Here is a 20,500-nt window from a genome sequence, read left to right as displayed (position 1 = left end):
ATATCAAGCCAGGCACCAGATTAAGGATCCCCAGCTTCACTTTCAGTGATCTCGCACAGGCTCAGAGTAATATCAGTGAATTTTGTAGCTGGGACACTAGCCAAGCATTCCACAGTGAGGGTAAACAGAAGACTAAGTGGAAAGTAGGAGCTTTTCCCTTTAAATCAGGGTGGGGAAGAAGGAAAACAAAAATCTGTGAAACACTGGATGACCCTGATCAAAAACAAAGCCATCCCACACCAGCAGCTGTCGGTGTGAACAAACCAGGTACAGGAGTCCAGAGGGTCTTTGCTAATGTTGGAGGTTGGCTTGGTGCAGCTCCTGGGGGTGAGGAACAGGTCTCGAGGACAGCAGCTTATAAAGCTTTACGTCAGAGGAGTGGGAATGAGAGGGACTTCAGCATGAGTGGGAATACTGGCTTCAGCTACAGATCCCAGGATCCCAGTGTAGAAACAAAGTGCTCTGTTACCAGTTGGAATCAGACCAGTGGCAAATCAGAGACAGTCAGTGAGCTTGCGTTGAGTAAAAGAGCAGTGGGAGGTGAGGATAGAATATCCCCCAGTAAAGGTGATAATCCCTTCAGTAACATGAATCAGATTGGAAATATAACAGATCCACGCAGTTCTTACTCGGGCTATCTCACTGGCAATGAGAATCATACACTTATCAAAGCCACCATGAACACAGCCAACACTGGTGTAAATGTGAACCAGATGGACAACAGGGAAGATTCATTTGAGAATATGGAACTAGAGTCTGCCAGTATGCAGGGCACAGGTACATTGGACTTCGGTGCCTGGCTTCCTCAATTAGCTGACAGTGGAGACACAGACGTACCTGTGAAAAAAGCAAAGAAGTCGACCTTTTCTTTCCCTTGGCCTGATGTATTGGAGCAGACTGACAGAGGTACCTATACAACTTCTCCCTTTACATGCCCTTTGTCTAACAGTCAGCTTTGAACATGACAAAACCTCTGTTATCTGGGTGTGGAAACTTGCAGTGAACAGACAGTCGCACTGACTGCAGTAGCTCCCTGCTGCCAAAATTAATCCCAGAATCATACAATATCACAATGCAGGGAAGGAGGCCATTTGGCTCTTGTTACTGTACTCTCTCTATGAGAGAGCTATCTGATTAATCCCACTCCATACTAAGCTGCTTAGCTCTGTAAATTCTCAAGTTCTCCTTAAACTGTTTAGCCGTGGAATGGCACGGTGACACAGTGGTTAGCACTAGAGATCTGGGTTCAATTCCAGCCATGGGTGACTGACTGTGTGGTGTCTGCAATTTCTCCCATGATTCCTCCGGGTGCCCCAATTTCCCCCCACAGTCCAAAGAAATGCAGGGTTAGGTTGATGGGCTATGCTTTCCTTTAGAGTCTCAAAATGTAGACTAGGAGGGCCTGGGTAAGCTGCTCATTTACCATGGCCAATCCATCCAATGTGCACATCTTTGGACTCTGGGAAGAACCCAGAGCACTCGGAGGAAACCCACCAGACACGGAGAGAACGTGCAAACTCCACACAGTCATCCGAAGCTGGAATTGAACCCGGGCCCCTGACACTGTGTGGTAGCAGTGATAACCAACCACTGTGCCACCGTGCTGCCCAAGCCTGAATGTTATCCAGTTCTAAGTGCCTATTGACAGAGATTGTTTCAGCTATTGAGGTGTTGCTAATGGTACTGAACTGAAATAATGCAAGGCGACTCGATGTGGCAATTAAAAGGTTTATCGATGAGAATAAACTATATCAATGAAGCTTTCAACAGCACAGTCAGTACAGGGCTACACCGAACAACATTCTGACTCCAGCTGAAGATCTTCAGCCTCAGACCTGCTGTCCTCACTTTCAATTAGCCTAGGTTCGCGCACTCCACTCTTCCAGTCACGTGGCCCGCGAAGGATTGCCCCATTATAGGGCCTATGTTACCACACTCCTTACCCACAAACTGCTTGGACTACCTATACTAAAACAAAATGAAAAGCAGTTAAAATAGGCAGAGAAATAACAAAGTTACAGAAGAAACACTAGCTCATAATCTCAGCCTTTCCGGAGACCTCAGACCCTTGTCAGAGGTTCTTCAGCAGCTGGTGACACAGGATCCATTGATGGAACGGATGTGCTAACCATAACTGGGGTCAAGCCTTGTCCGGCTCCTTCCTCTGCTGCAGTCACTGAAGTCACGCTGTCTTGGCTCCATCATGGACATGGGACTCTCTTGTTCAGGGGCTGGTCCATATGAACCTGATATGGGGCTCATTTGCTCATCTCCTGGACTGTCTTGCATCAGTGATTGACATGTTCTTTAACTCCACAACCCTGTGCCTCCACCACCTATGGGACTGGACCCGACTTCTCCAGCACATTGGCGCAGTGGTTAACACCAGGGACACAGGTTCAATTCTGGTCTTGGATGACTTGTCTGTGTGGAGTTTGCACGTTCTCTCCATGTCTGCATGGGTTTCCTCCAGGTGATCCCGTTTCCTCCCACAGTCCTGAGATATGTAGGTTAGGCGGATTGGCCATGTTAAATTGCCCCTTCGTGTCCAGTGATGTGTTGGTTAGATGGATTAACCATGCTAAATGGTGTTATGGAGATAGGGTAAAGGGGTGGGCCTGAGTCTTTTGGAGAGTCAGTAGAGACTTGATGGACTGAATGGCCTCTTTCTGCACTGTAAGGATTCTATGATTCTAACTTTCCCTGACACCCAGGCAGGTCTGCCATCAAAGTTCCACGTCAACATAAGATTGTCCACATTAAACGACCTGTTCCATTTCTGGCAGTCATGATACTCTTTCTGAGGCTTGTTTAGCCTCCCCCCTCTCCGATAAATTTGGGAACACTAAGTCTAAAAGATACGGAGACACCGACCCATCAGTAATTCTTCAGGTGTGACCCCAGTGCTGGCGTGAGGTGTAATGTTGTGGGACAATCACTATGGCAACAGCCTCTGAGCCTGCTTCTTCATGGAAACTTTGAATCCGCACAGCTCGCTCCACCAACCCATTTGAGGCAGGATATTAGGGGGCTGACCTGACAAATGCCATTAAACTTGACAGAAGTCTGAAGATTGTCAGCTGTGAGTGCCTTCCGCTATCTGAAACCAACACTTCGGGAAGACCATGAACCACAAAGATCTGCCTCAGTTTATCAACAGTAGAATCATAGAATCCCTATAGTGCAGAAGGAGGCCATTTGGCCCTTTCAGTCTGCACCAACAACAATCCCTCTGTTATCCCACATATTTACCCCACTCATCCCCAAACCTACAAATCCTGGGATATTAAGGGATACTAAAGGGGCAATTTAACATGGCCAATCAACCTAACCCGCACATCTTTGGACTGTGGGAGGAAACCTGAGCACCCGGAGGAAACCCATGCAGACATGGGGAGAATGAGCAAACTCCACACAGACAGCGACCCAAGCTGGGAATCGAACCCAGGTGCCTGGAGCTGTGAGGGAGCAGTGCTAACCCACTGTGACACCATGCTGCCCCTATAGATGCAGCTGAACATCCAATCATTTGGAATGGACATCTACTAGGACTAGAAACATCTGCTCCAACAAAATCTATGTGAATCCATGACCACGGACAGTCTGGCCATTCCCGGGGGTGTAGGTTTGCTGTTAGAGGTAACGCTTGCTGAGCTTGAAACTGTTGCACTGCCCAACCATTTGTTTAATTCACTGTCAATGTCAGACATGGATTGTGGCCAACACTTTCATTTTGCTCTGGATTGGATGTACATTGTTAACTCTTAGGGCAGTGACTGGTGCCCAGGGATTGTACAATGCACAGACCCTGCATAATAACATTCCATCTTCACAGGTTATTGTCTGTTTGCAAATATAACTTCATTTGCTCTGCCTAGTTGAAGTGCCACCCTGTCAGCATCATTTTCCTGACCCTTGTTAATAGTCTATCTGTTCACAGTTTAATTATAGAGCTGTTGAAGCAGGCACAGTGTTGAGGAAGTGCAGAGGCAATACTGTCTCCTGTGGAGCAGGCAGTGACGGTGTGGCCTACAGTAGTGACATTAAACCCTACGGCAGTGACGGTGTTGCCAGTGGCAGCGGTGGTGTGGCCTGCGGCACTGATAGTGTGGCCTGGGGCAGTGACAGTATGGCCTGCAGGAGTGACATTGAATCTTACGGCAGTGACGGTGTGGCCTGCAGTAGTGACATTAAATCCTGCGGCAGTGACAGTGTGGCCTGCAGCAGTAGGAGACAGTTAAATAAACCTGCATTTGAGATGTGTCCAGTCTGTGCTGGAACAGATAGCAGTCTGCTGCCAGCAGCAAGACCCATCTCTGCACCCTGGCCAAGGCTGTAGGTGGCACTGGCTTGTCCTCATTGAGAAGTCCCAACAATGACTTATTTTCAGTTTGTTTGTGGGACACAGGTGTCACTGGCTGTCCAACATTTATTGCCCATCCTTGTTTGCCCTTGAGAAGGTGGTGGTGAGCTGCCTTCTTGAATCGCGGTTCATGTTCTGTGGGTCATCCCACAATGTCGTTAGGGAGGGAATTCCAGGATTTTGACCCAGCGACTGTAAAGGAACGGCGATATATTTCCAAGTCGGGATGGTGAATGATTTGAAGCGGAACCTCCAGGTGGTGGTGTTGCCATGTATCTGCTGCCTGTCTGTTACAGTGGTGAAGTACCATCAGTGGGTGTACTGGTGAAATTTCCTCACACTGTACAGGAGTGCCCAGCTTTCTTTGTCAATTTGTAGTACCATTACTCAGTGTCTGACAAAACCTCGAAGGAAATGCAATTGGCTTCTCCGTCCCATCTGCTGTATGGGATAGTACTGTTGCAAATACATCACAAGTGACTATTATTGGCTTGCTTGGGTTAAAATACGTGAACAAAGCCTCACCACTTCCATCACTGATGCTTGTTAATGTCTGTGTAGAGGGCAGGCAGAATCGTTGATACATTTGACAGAAATCTTTTGTAATAATGGACCTTTCCGGGTTCAATGCGATCATATTTGGAGTTTAGAAGGATGAGGGGGGATCTTACAGAGACATATAAGATAATGAAAGGGATGGATAGGGTAGAGGTAGAGAGATTCTTCCCGCTCAGAAAGGACAGCAGGACTCGAGGGCACAGCCTCAAGATAAGGGGGGGGCGCAGTTTAGATCGGAGTTGAGGAGGAACTTCTTCACTCTAAGTGTGGTGAGTCTTTGGAATTCTCTGCCTGTTGAACTGGTGGAGGCTGCCTCGCTAAATATATTTAAGTCATGGGTAGATAGGTTTTTGATAGACAAGGGAATTAAGGGTTATGGGGAGAAAGCGGGAAAGTGGAACTGATCCACTTCAGATCAGCCATGATCTTATTGAATGGCGGGGCAGGCTTGAAGGGCTAGATGGCCTACTCCTGCTTCTATTTCTTATGTTCTTATATTCCTCGGTTCCAGCAGTCCTTTAACAGCTTTCTCCTTATCTTTAGGTGGATGCAACCCCTTTACATCCATTTTGAAACTGAGGTACATAAGCCCCTCAGGTGGAAATGTATATTTCTTTAAATGAATGCCAGCTTTGTTAAACCTCTTATTCCTCTTCCAGGTTTACAGCATCTTCCTCAGAAGATACACCTGTAATTAGTACATCGTTCAAGTATATCACCACGTTGGGGATTCCCTGTAACAGGCTCTCTATAGTGTACTGAAAAATAGCAGAGGCTGACAAGAGACCAAATGGCAGTCAGGTGTCCTGATATAACCCCCTTAATCACAACTGACTTTCTGGATATGTATAACTTAAGTCTATCTTAGTATACCTGAGGCCCTGGCTAAAGTAACGTGGAGGTCCTCTATCCTGGGAACGATCTAGCTGGACTTCTCTCTGTAACATCAGCTTATTGCCCTCACAGATCCTCACACTGCGGTTTGGATTCAGGACAGGGACAATGGGTGTAGCCCATTCTGAGAACTGTACAGGTTTGATGATGCCCAAACAGCATTCTCAGTTTAACCTCCACTTTCTGATGCAATGTGTATGGTACAGGATGAGCTCGGATAAACCTAGGCATAGTCTTGGGATTCAAGTATATTTCACCTTTAACCCCTTTTATCCAAACAAGTTCCCTTTTTAAACACTTCCTGACATTTACACAGGAGTTCCAGGAATTCCCCATAAAAATGCCCGGACTCTAACTGAGGTCCTCCTTACTCCTGACTGGCCCAGGTTTGCGCGCTCACACTCCATTGGCTCCAGCTGTATAAAAGAAGCCACACTACCACATGGACATTGTACAACCATCAGCAAACAGCTCCATTTCTGACCTACTGATGGAAGGCAAAGATAATTGATAAAACAGCTGACGACGGTTTGTCCTAAGACACAATCCTGAGGAATTCTGATCCTGGGAAACTGATGATTGACTTCCAGCAATCACAACTATCTTCATTTCTACCAGACATGACTATAACCAGCAGAGAGTTTACCCTGATTTCCATCGACTCCATTTTGCTCAGGCTCCTTGATGCCTCACTTGATCAGATGCTGCCTTGATATCAGGGACAGTCACTCTCATCTCATCTCTGGAGTTCAGCTACTTCGTCCATGTTTAAACCAAGGCTGTAATGAGGTTAGGAGCTGAGTTGCCGTGGTGACCCCAAACTAAGTGCCCGTGAGCAGGTTACATAAGAACATAAGAAATAGGAGCAGGAGTAGGCCATCTGGCCCCTCGAGACTGCCCCGCCATTCAATAAGATCATGGCTGATCTGTCGTGGCTCAGTTCCACATTCCCGCCCTCTCCCCATAACCCTTAATCCCCTTGACTATCAAAAACCCATCAACCCGCTTCTTAAAAATATTTAGCGAGGCAGCCTCCACCACTTCAACGGGCAGAGAATTCCAGAGATTCACCACCCTTTGAGTGAAGAAGTTCTTCCTCAACTCCGTTCTAAACCGCCCCCACTTTATCTTGAGGCTGTGCCCCCTAGTCCTACTGTCCTTTCTGAGCGGGAAGAGTCTCTCCACCTCTATCCTATCCATCCCATTCATCATCTTGTACGTCTCAATGAGATCTCCCCTCATTCTTCTAAACTCTAGCGAGTACAAGCCTAGTTTATTCAGCCTCTCCTCATAGCTCAACGCCCTCAACTCCGGCATCAGCCTAGTAAACCTCCTCTGCACTCCCTCCAAGGCCAAAATATCCTTGCGTAAGTACGGTGCCCAAAACTGCACACAGTACTCCAGCTGCGGCCTCACCAATGCCCTATATAGCCGCAGCAAGACCTCCCTACTTTTATATTCAATCCCCCTCGCTATGAAGGCCAGCATCCCATTCGCCTTCCTGACCACCTGCTGCACCTGCAAGCTGGGTTTTTGCGACTCATGCACAAGGACCCCGAGGTCCTTCTGCACCGTAGCCTGCTGCAGTTTTTCGCCACGTAAGTAATAATCCTTCCTACCAGTATTCCTACCAAAGTGGACCACCTCGCACTTGCCAACATTAAATTCCATTTGCCAGTTCCTGGCCCATTTGCCCAGCCTATCTAGATCCTTCTGCAGACTCTCCACACCCTCCGCGCAATTTGCCTTTCCACCAATCTTGGTGTCATCAGCAAATTTCGACACCATACACTCAGTTCCCTCCTCCAGATCATCTATATAAATGGTAAATAGCTGAGGCCCAGCACCGACCCCTGAGGCACTAGCCACCATCCGCCAATCCGAATAGCACCCATTGACCCCCACTCTCTGCCTCCTATTTGACAACCAGTCCTCTATCCACGCTAACACCCTACCCCCAACTCCATGTCCCCTAACCTTCTGCAATAACCTCTTGTGAGGCACCTTGTCAAACGCCTTCTGAAAATCAAGAAAGACCACATCCACCGGCTCTCCTCTATCCACCGCCCTAGACACATCCTCATAGAACTCCAGTAAATTTATTATGAGCTGCCACTTGATAGCACTGCCAATGACACCCTCCATCACTTTGCTGATGATAGGGAAGAGGTTGATGGAATTGGAAAGAGCAGCAAGAAGTCTCAATACCAACCTAAAGGCCAACTGGGATGGGCAATAAATGAGACATTGTCAGTGATGCTGTCACCCTGAGACCTCACAACATCCAATTTAAATCATATTCAGTATGGGTGAAATCAGTGATGTGCCATTGTTTGTAATGGAGTTTATTTTTACTGTGTTTCCAGGTAACAGTGCTGCTGTCAGAGAGACTCTGAGAGGTTACACTGACACTCAGCTCCGCAAAGTCACTGAATTCTACCGACAGAGAATAGAAGAAGTCATTGAGGGACGTGTGGAAGGTGTCAGCCTGATGATACTAAGTGAAGTAAAGTCGAATGATCGTTGCTATAAGGTATGTAGAATACAAATCCTCAATGTAATCGTTTGCTAATCATTGTTTTAAACAGTACTGATGTTTCAGCACACTAGCTTTCTTTAACGCAGATTTGTCTTTCTGGCAATTTTGTTCTCTTCTTTCCTGAAGATGTTAGTTTGTCCACATGGTTAACAGATACCTTCGTTCCTCAATAGAGTCGATAATGACAGTGAAGGAGGCATTTTGTGTGTGGGTGTGATTGGGGGGAGGCTGTAGAATAGAAGTGTGTATAACTCACTGATCTCCCATCTTTGGTAGAACAATTGTTGGGTTCACTAACCGCAGCCTGCAACACTGATTGCATTTTAATGATGTTACTGAGGCTGGTAGCCTTGTATCGATCAGATTTAACTGATGGTTATCCTGGGTTTTGGGAAAGCCTCCAGCTGCAGCATGGTAAGGACAGTCAGTGAGATCCAGGGAGCTTTTCAGCACTGCTTGCGGGCGAAGAGGGACAGGAGAGTTTCACCCTAGGCTCCCAAACCAGGCCACAGTGACCTCCTAACCCTCACCCTTCTCCCCCTTTAGACTCGGCTGCCCCTTCTCCACTGTGCAGTCCAAGACCAACCTCCTTCCCTTTACTATATCATCATTCCTGAAGAGACAGTTAAAGTGTGAAAAGAATGGAATCTCGAAATAAACCCATCAAAAACATTCCACTTTCTATTCTCGCTGTAACAATCAAACCACACCAATGTAATTCAAATATTAATTAACAAGTGAATAATACTTCAATCAAAATTCAAATTTCAATCAAAACATTTCATTCCAAACAGCAAAAAGAATTTCATAAAATTGCAAGCACTCAGCATTAAATATAACTGGCATTGATTTCAGCTCCCCAGTCTCTCAGTCCTCTGTATTCCCCAGATGGTGATTCAGTTCCTTTATTTGGTCGTTGGCCCAAAGTCCCTTTCAGTTGCTGTCTTATCCCAGTCGCTTTCACAGCGATCCCCAAAATCTCTCTGATTGGCTCCAAAATCAATTTTTTGGCTCTCCTTTGACCTTCCACTCACAGCTTCACTGTTTCCCTGTCTAACTGTTCCTTTTCTCCTGACCTGTGGGGGAAAAAAAACAGGCCCAGGCCCATTCCTATCTAATTTTCAATCCCGTGCAGCCTTATCTTTTGCACGAATGTGCTGTGTTCCTCTATCATTGAGGATCTTTGTGGAGCCTCCTCCTCCAGTGAGTTGTTTAATTGTCCACCACCGTTCATGAACGAATATAGCCGGACGGCAAGGCTTATATCTGATTCCTTGGTGTTTGGATCACTTAGCTCTTTATTTAGCGTGCGGCTTACGCTGTTTAGTGTGGATGTAGTCCTGTTCTGTAGCCTCACCAGATTACCACCTCATTTTTAGGTATGCTTGGTGCCGTCACGGCATTCCTTCCTGCGCTCCTCATTGAACTAAGGTTAATACTTTGTCTGATGGTAATGGTACAGTTGGAGGATATGCTGGGATATGGGATTACAGATTATGGTTGATAGCAGGTTGTGCTGCTGATGCCACATGGGTGCCTAATTCGAAACTTTATCTTCAATCCACTCTAACGAATGCTTATGTCACGAAGTATAATGATCTTCACAGACTGATGATGGCAGTCACTCCTACCTGTACCGTCATGGATAGAAGCATTGCAGCTAGATTGGTGAGGATGAAGCCTTGTTTGTTCCCTGATCCTGCCACAGACCCAGGCTAGCAGCTCTGTCATTTAGGGCTCAGTCAATGAGGATGAAGCCTGTTTGTCCCCCCATCCTGCCACAGACCCAGGCTAGCAGCTCTGTCATTTAGGGCTCAGTCAGTGAGGATGAAGCCTGTTTGTCCCCCCATCCTGCCACAGACCCAGGCTAGCAGCTCTGTCATTTGGATTCAGTCAGTAATGGTGCTACCCAGCCACTCTTGCTGACGGACATTGAAGTCTCCCAGCCAGAGAACACTCTGTGCCATTGTCACCCTCAGCGCTTCCTCCAAGTGATATTCAACATGGAGGAATACTTATTCATCAGCTGACAAGAGCATTGAGGGCAGGAAGGAATAAACAGCAAGAGTATTCCTTGCCCATGTTTGACCCAATGTCAGAGCTTCATGTGGTCCAGAGTCAAGGTTGAGGAGTCCCAGGGCAAGTCCTCCTGACCACTGTATACCTGGGTATTCACTCACTCACTCGACAGTGTAGTCTCAATGCACTAGTCATATTACACAGAGTTACACCACACACCGGGAAACTCTGTTAAACACTTGTCTGTTGCATCTCAACAATAATTAATTGTTTATCCATCCAGCAATTGGGCCATAATTTCATGCTTCATTTTTGAAAGAATTTCTCTCAATTCTGGCTCACTGCACTCACCTGAAGAAGGAGCGACACTCTGAAAGCTTGTGCTACCAAATAAACCTGTTGGATTTTAATCTGGTGTTGAGAGAGTTCTTACTGTGCTTATCCCAGTCCAATGCCGGCATCTCCACATCCTCACTACACTCACTCAGACCAAATAATGACCAGAGATTTCCTGACCCTCATGGTGATGATTAGCCTGTTATTTTCCAGGAAATCCAACAGCTGGCGAGAGACGGGCGTCAGCGGGAAGCTTCTAAACTTCTCCTGGATACTGTGATGGAGACTGGAGCTCAGGCAGCGAGAGCAATGTGGGAAAGCTTTGTAAAGATGATGCCTAATTATCCAAAACTGAGAAAGATACTGCAAGAGATTGAAAATAAAGGTGTGGAGTAACACTCAATGTATTCAAGTTTAAGATGAGAATATTCAGAATTCTGTTTATACATGGAAAAAATGTGAATTGTAAATAATGGAACTTATTTTAATAGGAGCAAGTCTACCAATGGAAGTGAGGCAGAGTCAAATGGAATCCAGAGTGTCCAATTATCTGAAAGGTAAAACTGCAGAAAAGCATTGGTTCCCTGAGAATGATCTTCAGTTAGCAAACTGAGAGACTCATTCCCGTTCACACACTAATGTGGCCATGTGTTCCGGTTTCTTGTACCACGGGGCAATGGCCTTCTCTGGTTCTCCGACTTCCCCTCAACATCTTAAACTCTGACAAATCAAACCCTTTAACCTTCTAAATTCCAGAGAGTTCATTCCTAGTTTGTGTAACCTCGCCTCGTAATTGAACCCTCGGAGTACGCAAATCATTCTGCTAAATCTACTTCCTCCAAGGCCAATATATTCTTCAGCTCACAGTTCTCTACCTGTGGTCTAACCAGGGTTTTGAATAACTGAGATATGGTTTTGACCAACTTGTATTCTAGTTTTCAAGGCCAACATTTCATTAGCCTTTCGGATTATTTTCTGTCCCTGTTCTATTATATCCTAGCTATGACTGTAACACTAAATTCTGCACTCTCTCCTTCCTACCTCTATGTATGGAATGCTTTATCTGTACAGCGTGAAGAAACAATACTTTTCGCTGTTATATTAATACATGTGGTAATAATAAATCAAAACAAATATAAGATCATACAATTCCTATAGTACAGAAGGAAGCCATCGGCCCATTGAACCTGCACCGACAACAATTCCACCCAGACCCTATCCCTGTAACCCCACAAATTAACTCTGATAATCCCCCTGACACTAAGGAATAACTTAGTATGGTCAAACAACCTAACCCACTCATCTTTGGAGTGTGGGAAGAAACCGGAGCACCCGGAGGAAACCCATGCAGACATGGGGAGCATGTGCAAACTCCACATAGTCACCCAAGGCCAGAATTGAACTGGGGTCTCTGGTGCTGAGAGACCACAGTACAAACCACTGTGTCACCCATGTTATACTATTCTACTCCGTGTTATACTATTGATAACAATTTCAATTTTCATTTCAGAAATCCAGGTGCAACACAAAAAATTCCTTCATGAAAAGAGTGAGAATCTACTGATCAATGTCATTGGTGGGAAAAAGTTTAAAATCCCCCTGAAAGATCAATATACCGAACAGATCATCATTGTTTCAGACCCTGATCAGAATGTTTCAAGACTTGATCTAACAGTAAGAGGGAAAAGGCATGAGGAAGGTCAGAGGAAGATGATCAAAACACACAGGGAACCAGTGGGAATCGGTCAGCTCTTCAGGAGCAGTTTTGGGAAAAGCAGCGTGTCTGGGACTGTGGTTGTCAGTGGTCCTGCTGGAATTGGTAAGACCACCATGATCCAGAAGATTGTCTGTGACTGGGCAGACGGGAAACTATATCCACAGTTCCAGTTTGTGTTCCTCTTCAGATTTCGAGACCTCAGCAACATTAAAGGCAGAACGAGTATCAAGAAACTGATCCTGGATTCATATCCTCACTTTGGGAATGAGATTGAACATCTCTGGGAGGATCCACAGGGATTGCTCTTTATATTGGACAGTTTAGAGGAGTTTAAGGAGAAGATAGATTTCACAAACTCAAAGAGAAACTCACTCCCTGAGCACCAGTGTTTCCACCCAGACTGTGAATGTGAAGTGTCTGATATTGTACGCTGTCTGATCCAACAGAAAGTATTGAAAGGCTGTTCAGTGCTGGTCACAACCCGCCAGACTGAACTGGAGTCACTGAGAGAGGCTGAGATTAATCTGAGGGCAGAGATTGTGGGCTTCTTAAAGGAGCAGCGCAAGGAGTACTTTCAGAAATACTTTGGAGATCAGAGCCTGGCAGAAGCAGCTTTCACCCACCTGGAACAGAATGACATCCTGTACTCCATGTGTGACAACCCCTCCTATTGCAGAATCATCTGTTACTCACTGGCTCCAGGATTGAGACGAATGCAGGGGACACAGGAAACTCTCCCTACAACAGTTACTCAGATATTTGCAACTTACATCTCAAACATTTTCAAAAACCATCAATTCAACATTTATAAACATCATGTTCTCAGTCCTGGACAAATTCGTGACCTGGTAATTAAAGCTGGTGAAATGGCCCACATGGGAATCTGTGATAATATCATCCATTTTAATGAGAAGCAGTTAAATAATTTCGGATTGGAGCGATCACACACCTTGCCAGGGTTTCTGATAGAAAATCTCGACACAGATATGTCTCAACCCATCTTCTCATTCATTCACATCATCCTCCAGGAGTTTGTAGCAGCTCTGGCTAAATACCTGACTGTGGATCCACAGAATCTGACACAGCTCCTGGATTCTGCTGCTGAGCGTGGTGACAGATTCAGGACATTCCTCCGATTTATGGTCGGTCTCGCCTCGTCAGTTTCAGCTCGGATACTCGGAGAGATCCTGGGACCCCTTCCTCATCAGACCATCTGCAGAGTGATTGACTGGGTGAAGGAACAAACTGAGAACAATCTCAGCAATACCCTTAACATACAGAGGAAAGACACAAGGAGTAAGTTGTTGGAATCACTCTATTATCTGTCTGAGTTACAGAACACAGGGTTAATGCGGAACACTGTGGGATCAGGAGGAATACTCGCACTGGGTCATGACTTTCCCTACACTGCAATCCGACTGACACCTATGGACTGCTCTGTGCTGGCGGCTGTCATTAGTCACTGTGATGAGGTGCTGGAGCTTAACCTCAATAACTGCTGCCTGGGAACTGAAGGGATCCAGAGACTGGCACCTGTTCTACACAAACGCAAATGGCTCAGGTATGTCCGTAGATTATTCTCTCACTCTTGTTTCAGTCATTTGATTTTCTGGTTTTCTACTTTCCTGTTTCCTAATCTCCTTCCTTCTCAGGATCTATCACTCCCCTATCAGGAAGAGATCTGTGTGTAAATTGTGTGAAGTCAGATTTTTCATACCCATATTATAGGTGAAAAGCAGGGAGTGAATTTCTTTCTCGAGGTAATGGTTTTAAGGAGCTTACTTTGATCTGAAAAGTCATTGAGGAAGCAATGACTGAGACACAGAGAATCTCCTGATCAGCACTCTCATCATTCGGGTATGAGTCTATCAGCAATCCTGAACTGTTGTACTTACCTTTCCTTCCAAACAACATTGTGCCTCGACTCCATTGGTCCTTCAGGTACCAGATTGGCTAACCTGCCAAGGTAAAGATTCTGGGGGTGAAAGTCAAAGAATTCTTAGTGCTGAACTCACATAAAAACTGGAGTAACCCCACTGATTTTCTTCGCATGATTTTCAGAATGAATCTCCCACACTCTGAGCACCGTAGATTCACACGGAAAATCAGTGAGGGGGCCTATTCCCACTGGAGAGGTCAGCAGCACTGCGCTGAGCAGGTCACTGCAAATGTGCCGATCTATCAGTGCCAAGATTGGCACATGGAGTGGCCTTGCATTACCAGCCTCCCGACTGCTGACCAGCTCAATCCCTGGCCAGCCCCGGGACCCTGCATCACTGCCACTCCGACACCCCCCCACCCCCAGGCACTTGCCTCCCGACCTCTCCTGGCCAGCCCAGATGTTCCACCCCTCCACCCTCCCCCCCACCCCTGCTCCCCCAATCTTTATTTTACTTGCTCCCAAGGGAATCAGTTCCCGTCACAATGGGCCAGAGACACCACTTCACCAGACAAAGAAAATCATCCTGGTTTGTACTATTCTGCAGCTTACAGTCAGTTTCTCACAATCCAATCAAAAGTGTTACAAATGACATCCTTTACATATTGATCTAATGGAAAAAGTGCTGAACAACCCTGATCCACGAGATCATAATACCTCGTGGGTACCTCGATAAATCATCCCGAAGCCTGTCCTCTAATCTCTTAGTCAGACATCATATCTCTATTTTGATAGCAGCCTCACAAAGCATCTTTACTAAAACAGTCTCACATGGGCATCCTTTAATAGATAAAGGGGGGGTCTACAAAAGCCATGAACATTTTATGGCCTTGTCAGTGAAATGAAGTTAACTGAATCTCTAAGGGATGTGCCTTCAGGATATTCCCCAGTTATAGCCGTAAGTCATAGAGGTTTACAACATGGAAACAGGCCCTTCAGCCCAATTTGTCCATGCCACCTTTTTTTTTGAAACCCCTAAGTTAATCCCAACTGCCCTCTATACCCATCATTGCCATGTAACTATCTAAATGCTTTTTAAAAGATAAAATTATATCCACCTCTACTACTACCTCTGGCAGCTTGTTCCAGATACTCAGCACCCTCTGTGTGAAAAAATTGTCCCTCTGGACTCTTTTGTATGTCTCCCCTCTCACCTTAAACATATGCCCTCTAGTTTTAGACTCCCCAATCTTCGGGAAAAGATATTGACTATCTAGCTGACCTGTGCCTTATTTTATAGACCTCTATAAGATCACCCCTCAGCCTCCTGTGCTCCAGAGGGAAAACGTCCAAGTTTATCCAGCCTCTCCTTATAACTCAATCCATCAAGTCCCGGTAGCTTCCTAGTAAATCTTTTCTGCACTCTTTCTAGTTTAATAATATCCTTTCTGAAATAGGGTGACCAGAACTTTCCAAGTGACCACAGCATTCCAAGTGTTGCCTCACCAATGCCTTGTACAACTTTAACAAGACGTCCCAACTCCTGTCTTCAATGTTCTGACCGATTCAAACCAAGCATGCCGAATGCCTTCTTCACCACTCTGTCCACCTGTGACTCCACTTTCAAGGAGCTATGAACATGTACCCCTAGATCTCTTTGTTCTGTAACTCTCCTCAATGCCCTCCCATTAACTGAGTAAGTCCTGCCCTGGTTCCATCTACCAAAATGCATCATCTTGCATTTGTCTAAATTGAACTCCAACTGCCATTCATCAGCCCACTGGCCCAATTGACCAAGATCCCATTGCAATTGGAGATAACTTTCTTCACCGTCCACCATACCATTAATCTTGGTGTCATCTGCAAACTTACTAACCATGCCTCCTATATTCTCATCCAAATCATTAATATAAATGACAAATAACAGTGGGCCTAGCACTGATCTCTGAGGCACACCACTGGTCACAGGCCTCCAGTTTGAAAAACAACTCTCTACAACCACTCTCTGGCTTCTGTCAAGAAGCCAATTTTGTATCTATTTAGATACCTCACCCTGGATCCCGTGAGATTTAACTTTATGCAACAACCTACCACGCAGAAAGATCTTGCTAAAGTCCATGTAGACAACATCAACTGCATTGCCCTCATCTACCTTCTTGGTCACCCCTTCAAAAAACTCAGTTAAATTTGTGAGACATAATTTTCCACTCACAAAGCCATGCTCACCGTCTCTGATCAGTCTTTGCATCTCTAAATGTCTGTAGATCCTGTCTCTCAAAATACCTTCCAACGATTTACCCATCACAGAAGTCAGGCTCACTGGCCTGTACTTCCTAGGCTTTTCCCAGCAGCTTTTTTTAAACAAAGGCACAACATATGTACTCCCCAATCTTCAGGCACGTCACCCGTGACTATTGATGATTCAAATATCTCGGCTAGAAGACCCGCAATTTCCTCCCTAGCCTCCCACAATGTCCTGGGATACATCTCATCAGGTCTCGGAGATTTATCTACTTTGATGCACTTTAAGACTTCCAGCACCTCCTTCTCTGTAATATATACACTCCTCAAGACATCACTATTTATTTCCACAAATTTTGTTTATCGCCAACTTAATGAAACACAGGTGTATACTGCTTATCAATTCAATGACTGAGCTTTTTATCATTACCTACAGTTTCAATCATTGTTACCATCTTGTCAGTTCCAATTAAGTCCCCTCCCATAACTCTTTCATTAGCGAAGACATTAATATCTTTCTGACTCTGTTTTGATTACAAACTGTGAAGGCAGCTTCATTAAAACTCACTTTTGTATCAGTCGTTTCTGATAAAGTTTCTAGTGAGGCAATTAAATCTCCTTTATGGCCCTGTGATTCCAACAGTTTGGTGCTTTAAAGGAATGTATCTAACATGTTTAGTATCAAAGGGGCACTCGTGCATCAAAGTTTATTTGTTTCATTTCTAAAATATACAGAAGATATATATTTATATGTATGGACTAATTAAAGGTGTTACATGTACCTTTAAAACGACAAAGTATTTAAAACACCTCATTACAATTACTAACGGACTGGCTGCCCATTGAGAAAGTTAATTCTACATCTAAGTTAATTAAACAAAAACCCCAAGTAGATTCTGCCAATCTTATAGTGGCCCTTTCTTCTCTATCTTTCTACATTCCCCCCTATTGTCCTTCTCAAAGGCAAGAATTTCAATCTAACCAAATCTTGTAAAGTCCCCATTTCCTTTTCTACTACATTCTCTGAGGGTTCTGGAGTTGTTCCTGTCATCATAGTGGCTGCAGCTCCTGGAATAACTGCATTTCCAAGCCGTGCACAGCAACACTTTATCATGGAAAATACCAGACGTTGTGTAAAGATAACAGCCAACAATATGATTCCCCGTGTACTAGGGACTTACCTACTGCTCCTAACCAAAAATTCCCCAGGAATCTGGTTCCTTAAACTTCTTAACCTCCTTTGGGATATGGTCCATGAAGCTACCTATTTCCTCAGAATGGTCGGGGATGTATGTGCAGCATTCAAACCCTATTGTAGCACATGTCCCACCTTTTTCAGCTTAAAAGTAATCTCAGGTTATCCTGTAAAGTCACTGTTCTTACGGCTGTTATTGCATTGCTTAATCCTTTTATAGCTTTTGTAATATCATTTGCCACCACTTCTAGTAATTTAGCTAATTTCTACTATTTTGACTGAGGTAAATCTCACTCTGACAGTGGGAAAAAGGGTAGAGAAGAATTGTTGGGTTTCTGTAAGGGCTTGTTTTGATCGATAAAGGGGCTGATGTGTTAGGGAGGGCAAATGATGGATATAAGGTATTACATATCTGAAGTAACATGACCCTTCCCAATTTAATGGCAACCAGAGATAGGCTTTGTGTCCACACATAAAGTGTGTTCCATTTAAGGTTTGTAAACGGATACCATTTCCTTCAGTTATAGTGTTTGCAGATGTGAGGATCAGAGAATGGTTAAACTTACTTGTTCCTGCATTTCACTCACCTGTCTAAATACTGACCAGACAAATTGTCCCATTGGCTCTCCCCAGTCCTGTGATGTCTGTAAGGAACAAGACAGGGGGCTTCTGAGAAAGGTTATAATTAGGTTTAATTTATTCATAGCATGCCCAGCTCATTCCCAGTGTTCCTTGCTATCCCTTACTCCCTCCTTAAGAAATACTATTGTTCTGATTTTGAGTGACCTTTTCTGATTCAGCCACCATTCTGCTGTTTCTGATTCATTGGAAGGAATTGGTCTTAAAGGAATATCTCCCTTCAAGTGTGTCAGTACATGTGTACACGACCAATAGCTGGAGGCATTGCTATCTTTGGTATAGGTGTATGGCATGTGTATGAAGGTATTTTTGTACAATTCAGACAATACAGATATTATAAATGTCATAATAAAATAGAGTCTTAATGTCCACTTTCCTCCATTGGTGAGGCTGATGATTCCTTTTCCTCGGGACCTGGAGCCCTCTTGCAGTGAGATGCCTGGATCCATGTCGGTCTTTCCTTCACCTTGATCACAGTGTTGGTGGTCAACAAGACTTGAGAGAGGCCCTCAAATCTTGGGTGAAGATTATTCTCTCTTTTAAACACCTTCACATAAATGAAGTCACCCGGTTCTAAGCTGTGGCACCTCCCTTCTGTGGGATCAGCCTGAGCTTCCTTTACCTGGGAATGGAAACTAGAAATACATTTTGTTCGTGCAATCCAAATAGTTTAGCATATTTTCTTCCATTCTGTGGACATCCATCTGCTTAACAGTAAGTGGTGCAGAAAAAGGCAAACACTGGGGGCTCGTCCCATAACGATTTTGTGTGGTGATAGCCCAGCTGTTCTGTTTGTTGCTGACCGCATTACCATTAATGCCAGAGGGGTAACAGTTCAACCCATTTTCATCCAGTTTCAGCATTCAGTTTTGCCAGCTTGTTCCTCAGCTTTCCATTATATCTCTCTGCCCCTCAGCTGTCTGTGGATGATAACTGCAGTGAAAATACTCACTAATTTGCAATGCTCAGCACATTTCTTTCATAACTGTCCCGGTAAAATCTGATCCATTATCGGTACAGGTATGACAAATCGTGACACAATTCCTTGTAGCAAATATTTAGCAACAGTCATAACATCATTGTTTTTACATGGAAAGGCTTCAATCCATCTAGACAATACATCTACAATTATGAATACATACTTACCCCCCATGTACGGGACTTAATTCAATAAAATCCATTTGCAGATTTACAAAGGGTCCTGTTGGATTTGGGAGGGGGGGGGATGCGGGGAGGGCAGCCTGTACCTTTTCTGTCTTCCCACATTTATGGTTTGACAGGTAACACATCTTTCACTAACTTGTTTTGCAATTGCCAAAATACTTGATGCGTAACATGTTTATAAAATATAGTCTGCCATCCCCTCTTTGTCTGCATGTGTGCAAGTATAAACAAAGTGGGAAATCCACGGGAGTAAGGATCTGGGTGCCACCACACGGCCATCGTGGTGAATCCACACTCCCTCAGGTGTTTTATTGCACTGATCTTGTGCCCAGGCTAACACCTCCTCAGTGCTGGCCTGTGATTGTGAGGCCAGTACATCATTAATTGTGGGTGGTGATCAATGGGTTTGGTGCATTTAAGGATGTAAGCAGACACCTGGAGTGTTGTGTCTGAGATAGCAACCCCTGGTGGAGCCCTGTCAGTCCTTTCATTGCCCAACACAATCTCATCTTAGTGACCTGTGTGTGCTTGGCATTTAATTAGTGCAATTTCCTAGGGGCACCATATGGCATGTAGGAGGTTATCAACCTGTTCAGCATTTTTAATTGTTGAGCCAGTTGAGGTTAGGTATCCTCGGAATTTCCAAATCCATCCATAATCATGGGTTACTCCGAATGTATACCGTGAGTCAGTGGAAATATGGACAGTTCGTCCTGTAGCCAGAATACATGCTTGGTTAAAGCAAACAGCTCTGTCTACTGGGCGGATAAAGTATTTGGTAAAGCTGCAGCTTCGATTATGCAGTGATGTGTGACAATAGCATAGCCGGCTTGGGGCTGACCACGTTTATCCCTTAAAACTGATCCATGAGTCGCAAAAACCCAGCCTGCAGGTGCAGCAGGTGGTCAGGAAGGCGAATGGGATGCTGGCCTTCATAGCGAGGGGGATTGAATATA

General features: G+C 44.9%; 1 protein-coding gene across 1 annotated transcript in view; it reads left to right on the top strand.

Annotated features, from left to right (window-relative positions):
• The first annotated feature begins 671 nt into the window (after positions 1-671).
• The window catches only part of LOC145338622 (NACHT, LRR and PYD domains-containing protein 3-like), a 31,630-nt gene continuing 11,801 nt past the window's right edge, over positions 672-20,500 (top strand). Inside the window, exons 1-5 of the mRNA XM_080182998.1 lie at positions 672-906; positions 8,182-8,348; positions 10,923-11,094; positions 11,201-11,266; positions 12,220-13,987. Coding sequence (XP_080039124.1) covers positions 678-906; positions 8,182-8,348; positions 10,923-11,094; positions 11,201-11,266; positions 12,220-13,987 — 2,402 coding nt within the window. The 5' untranslated portion in view covers positions 672-677. The remainder of the gene's footprint in view (positions 907-8,181; positions 8,349-10,922; positions 11,095-11,200; positions 11,267-12,219; positions 13,988-20,500) is intronic.

This window comes from Carcharhinus amblyrhynchos, unplaced genomic scaffold, assembly GCF_965287045.1.
Source record: "Carcharhinus amblyrhynchos unplaced genomic scaffold, sCarAmb.v2.hapA chromosome_111, whole genome shotgun sequence".
Taxonomy (NCBI): Eukaryota; Metazoa; Chordata; class Chondrichthyes; order Carcharhiniformes; family Carcharhinidae; genus Carcharhinus; species Carcharhinus amblyrhynchos.
The sequence above is the reverse complement of the archived record's forward strand: the minus strand, read 5'-3'. Positions and strand labels throughout refer to the sequence as shown.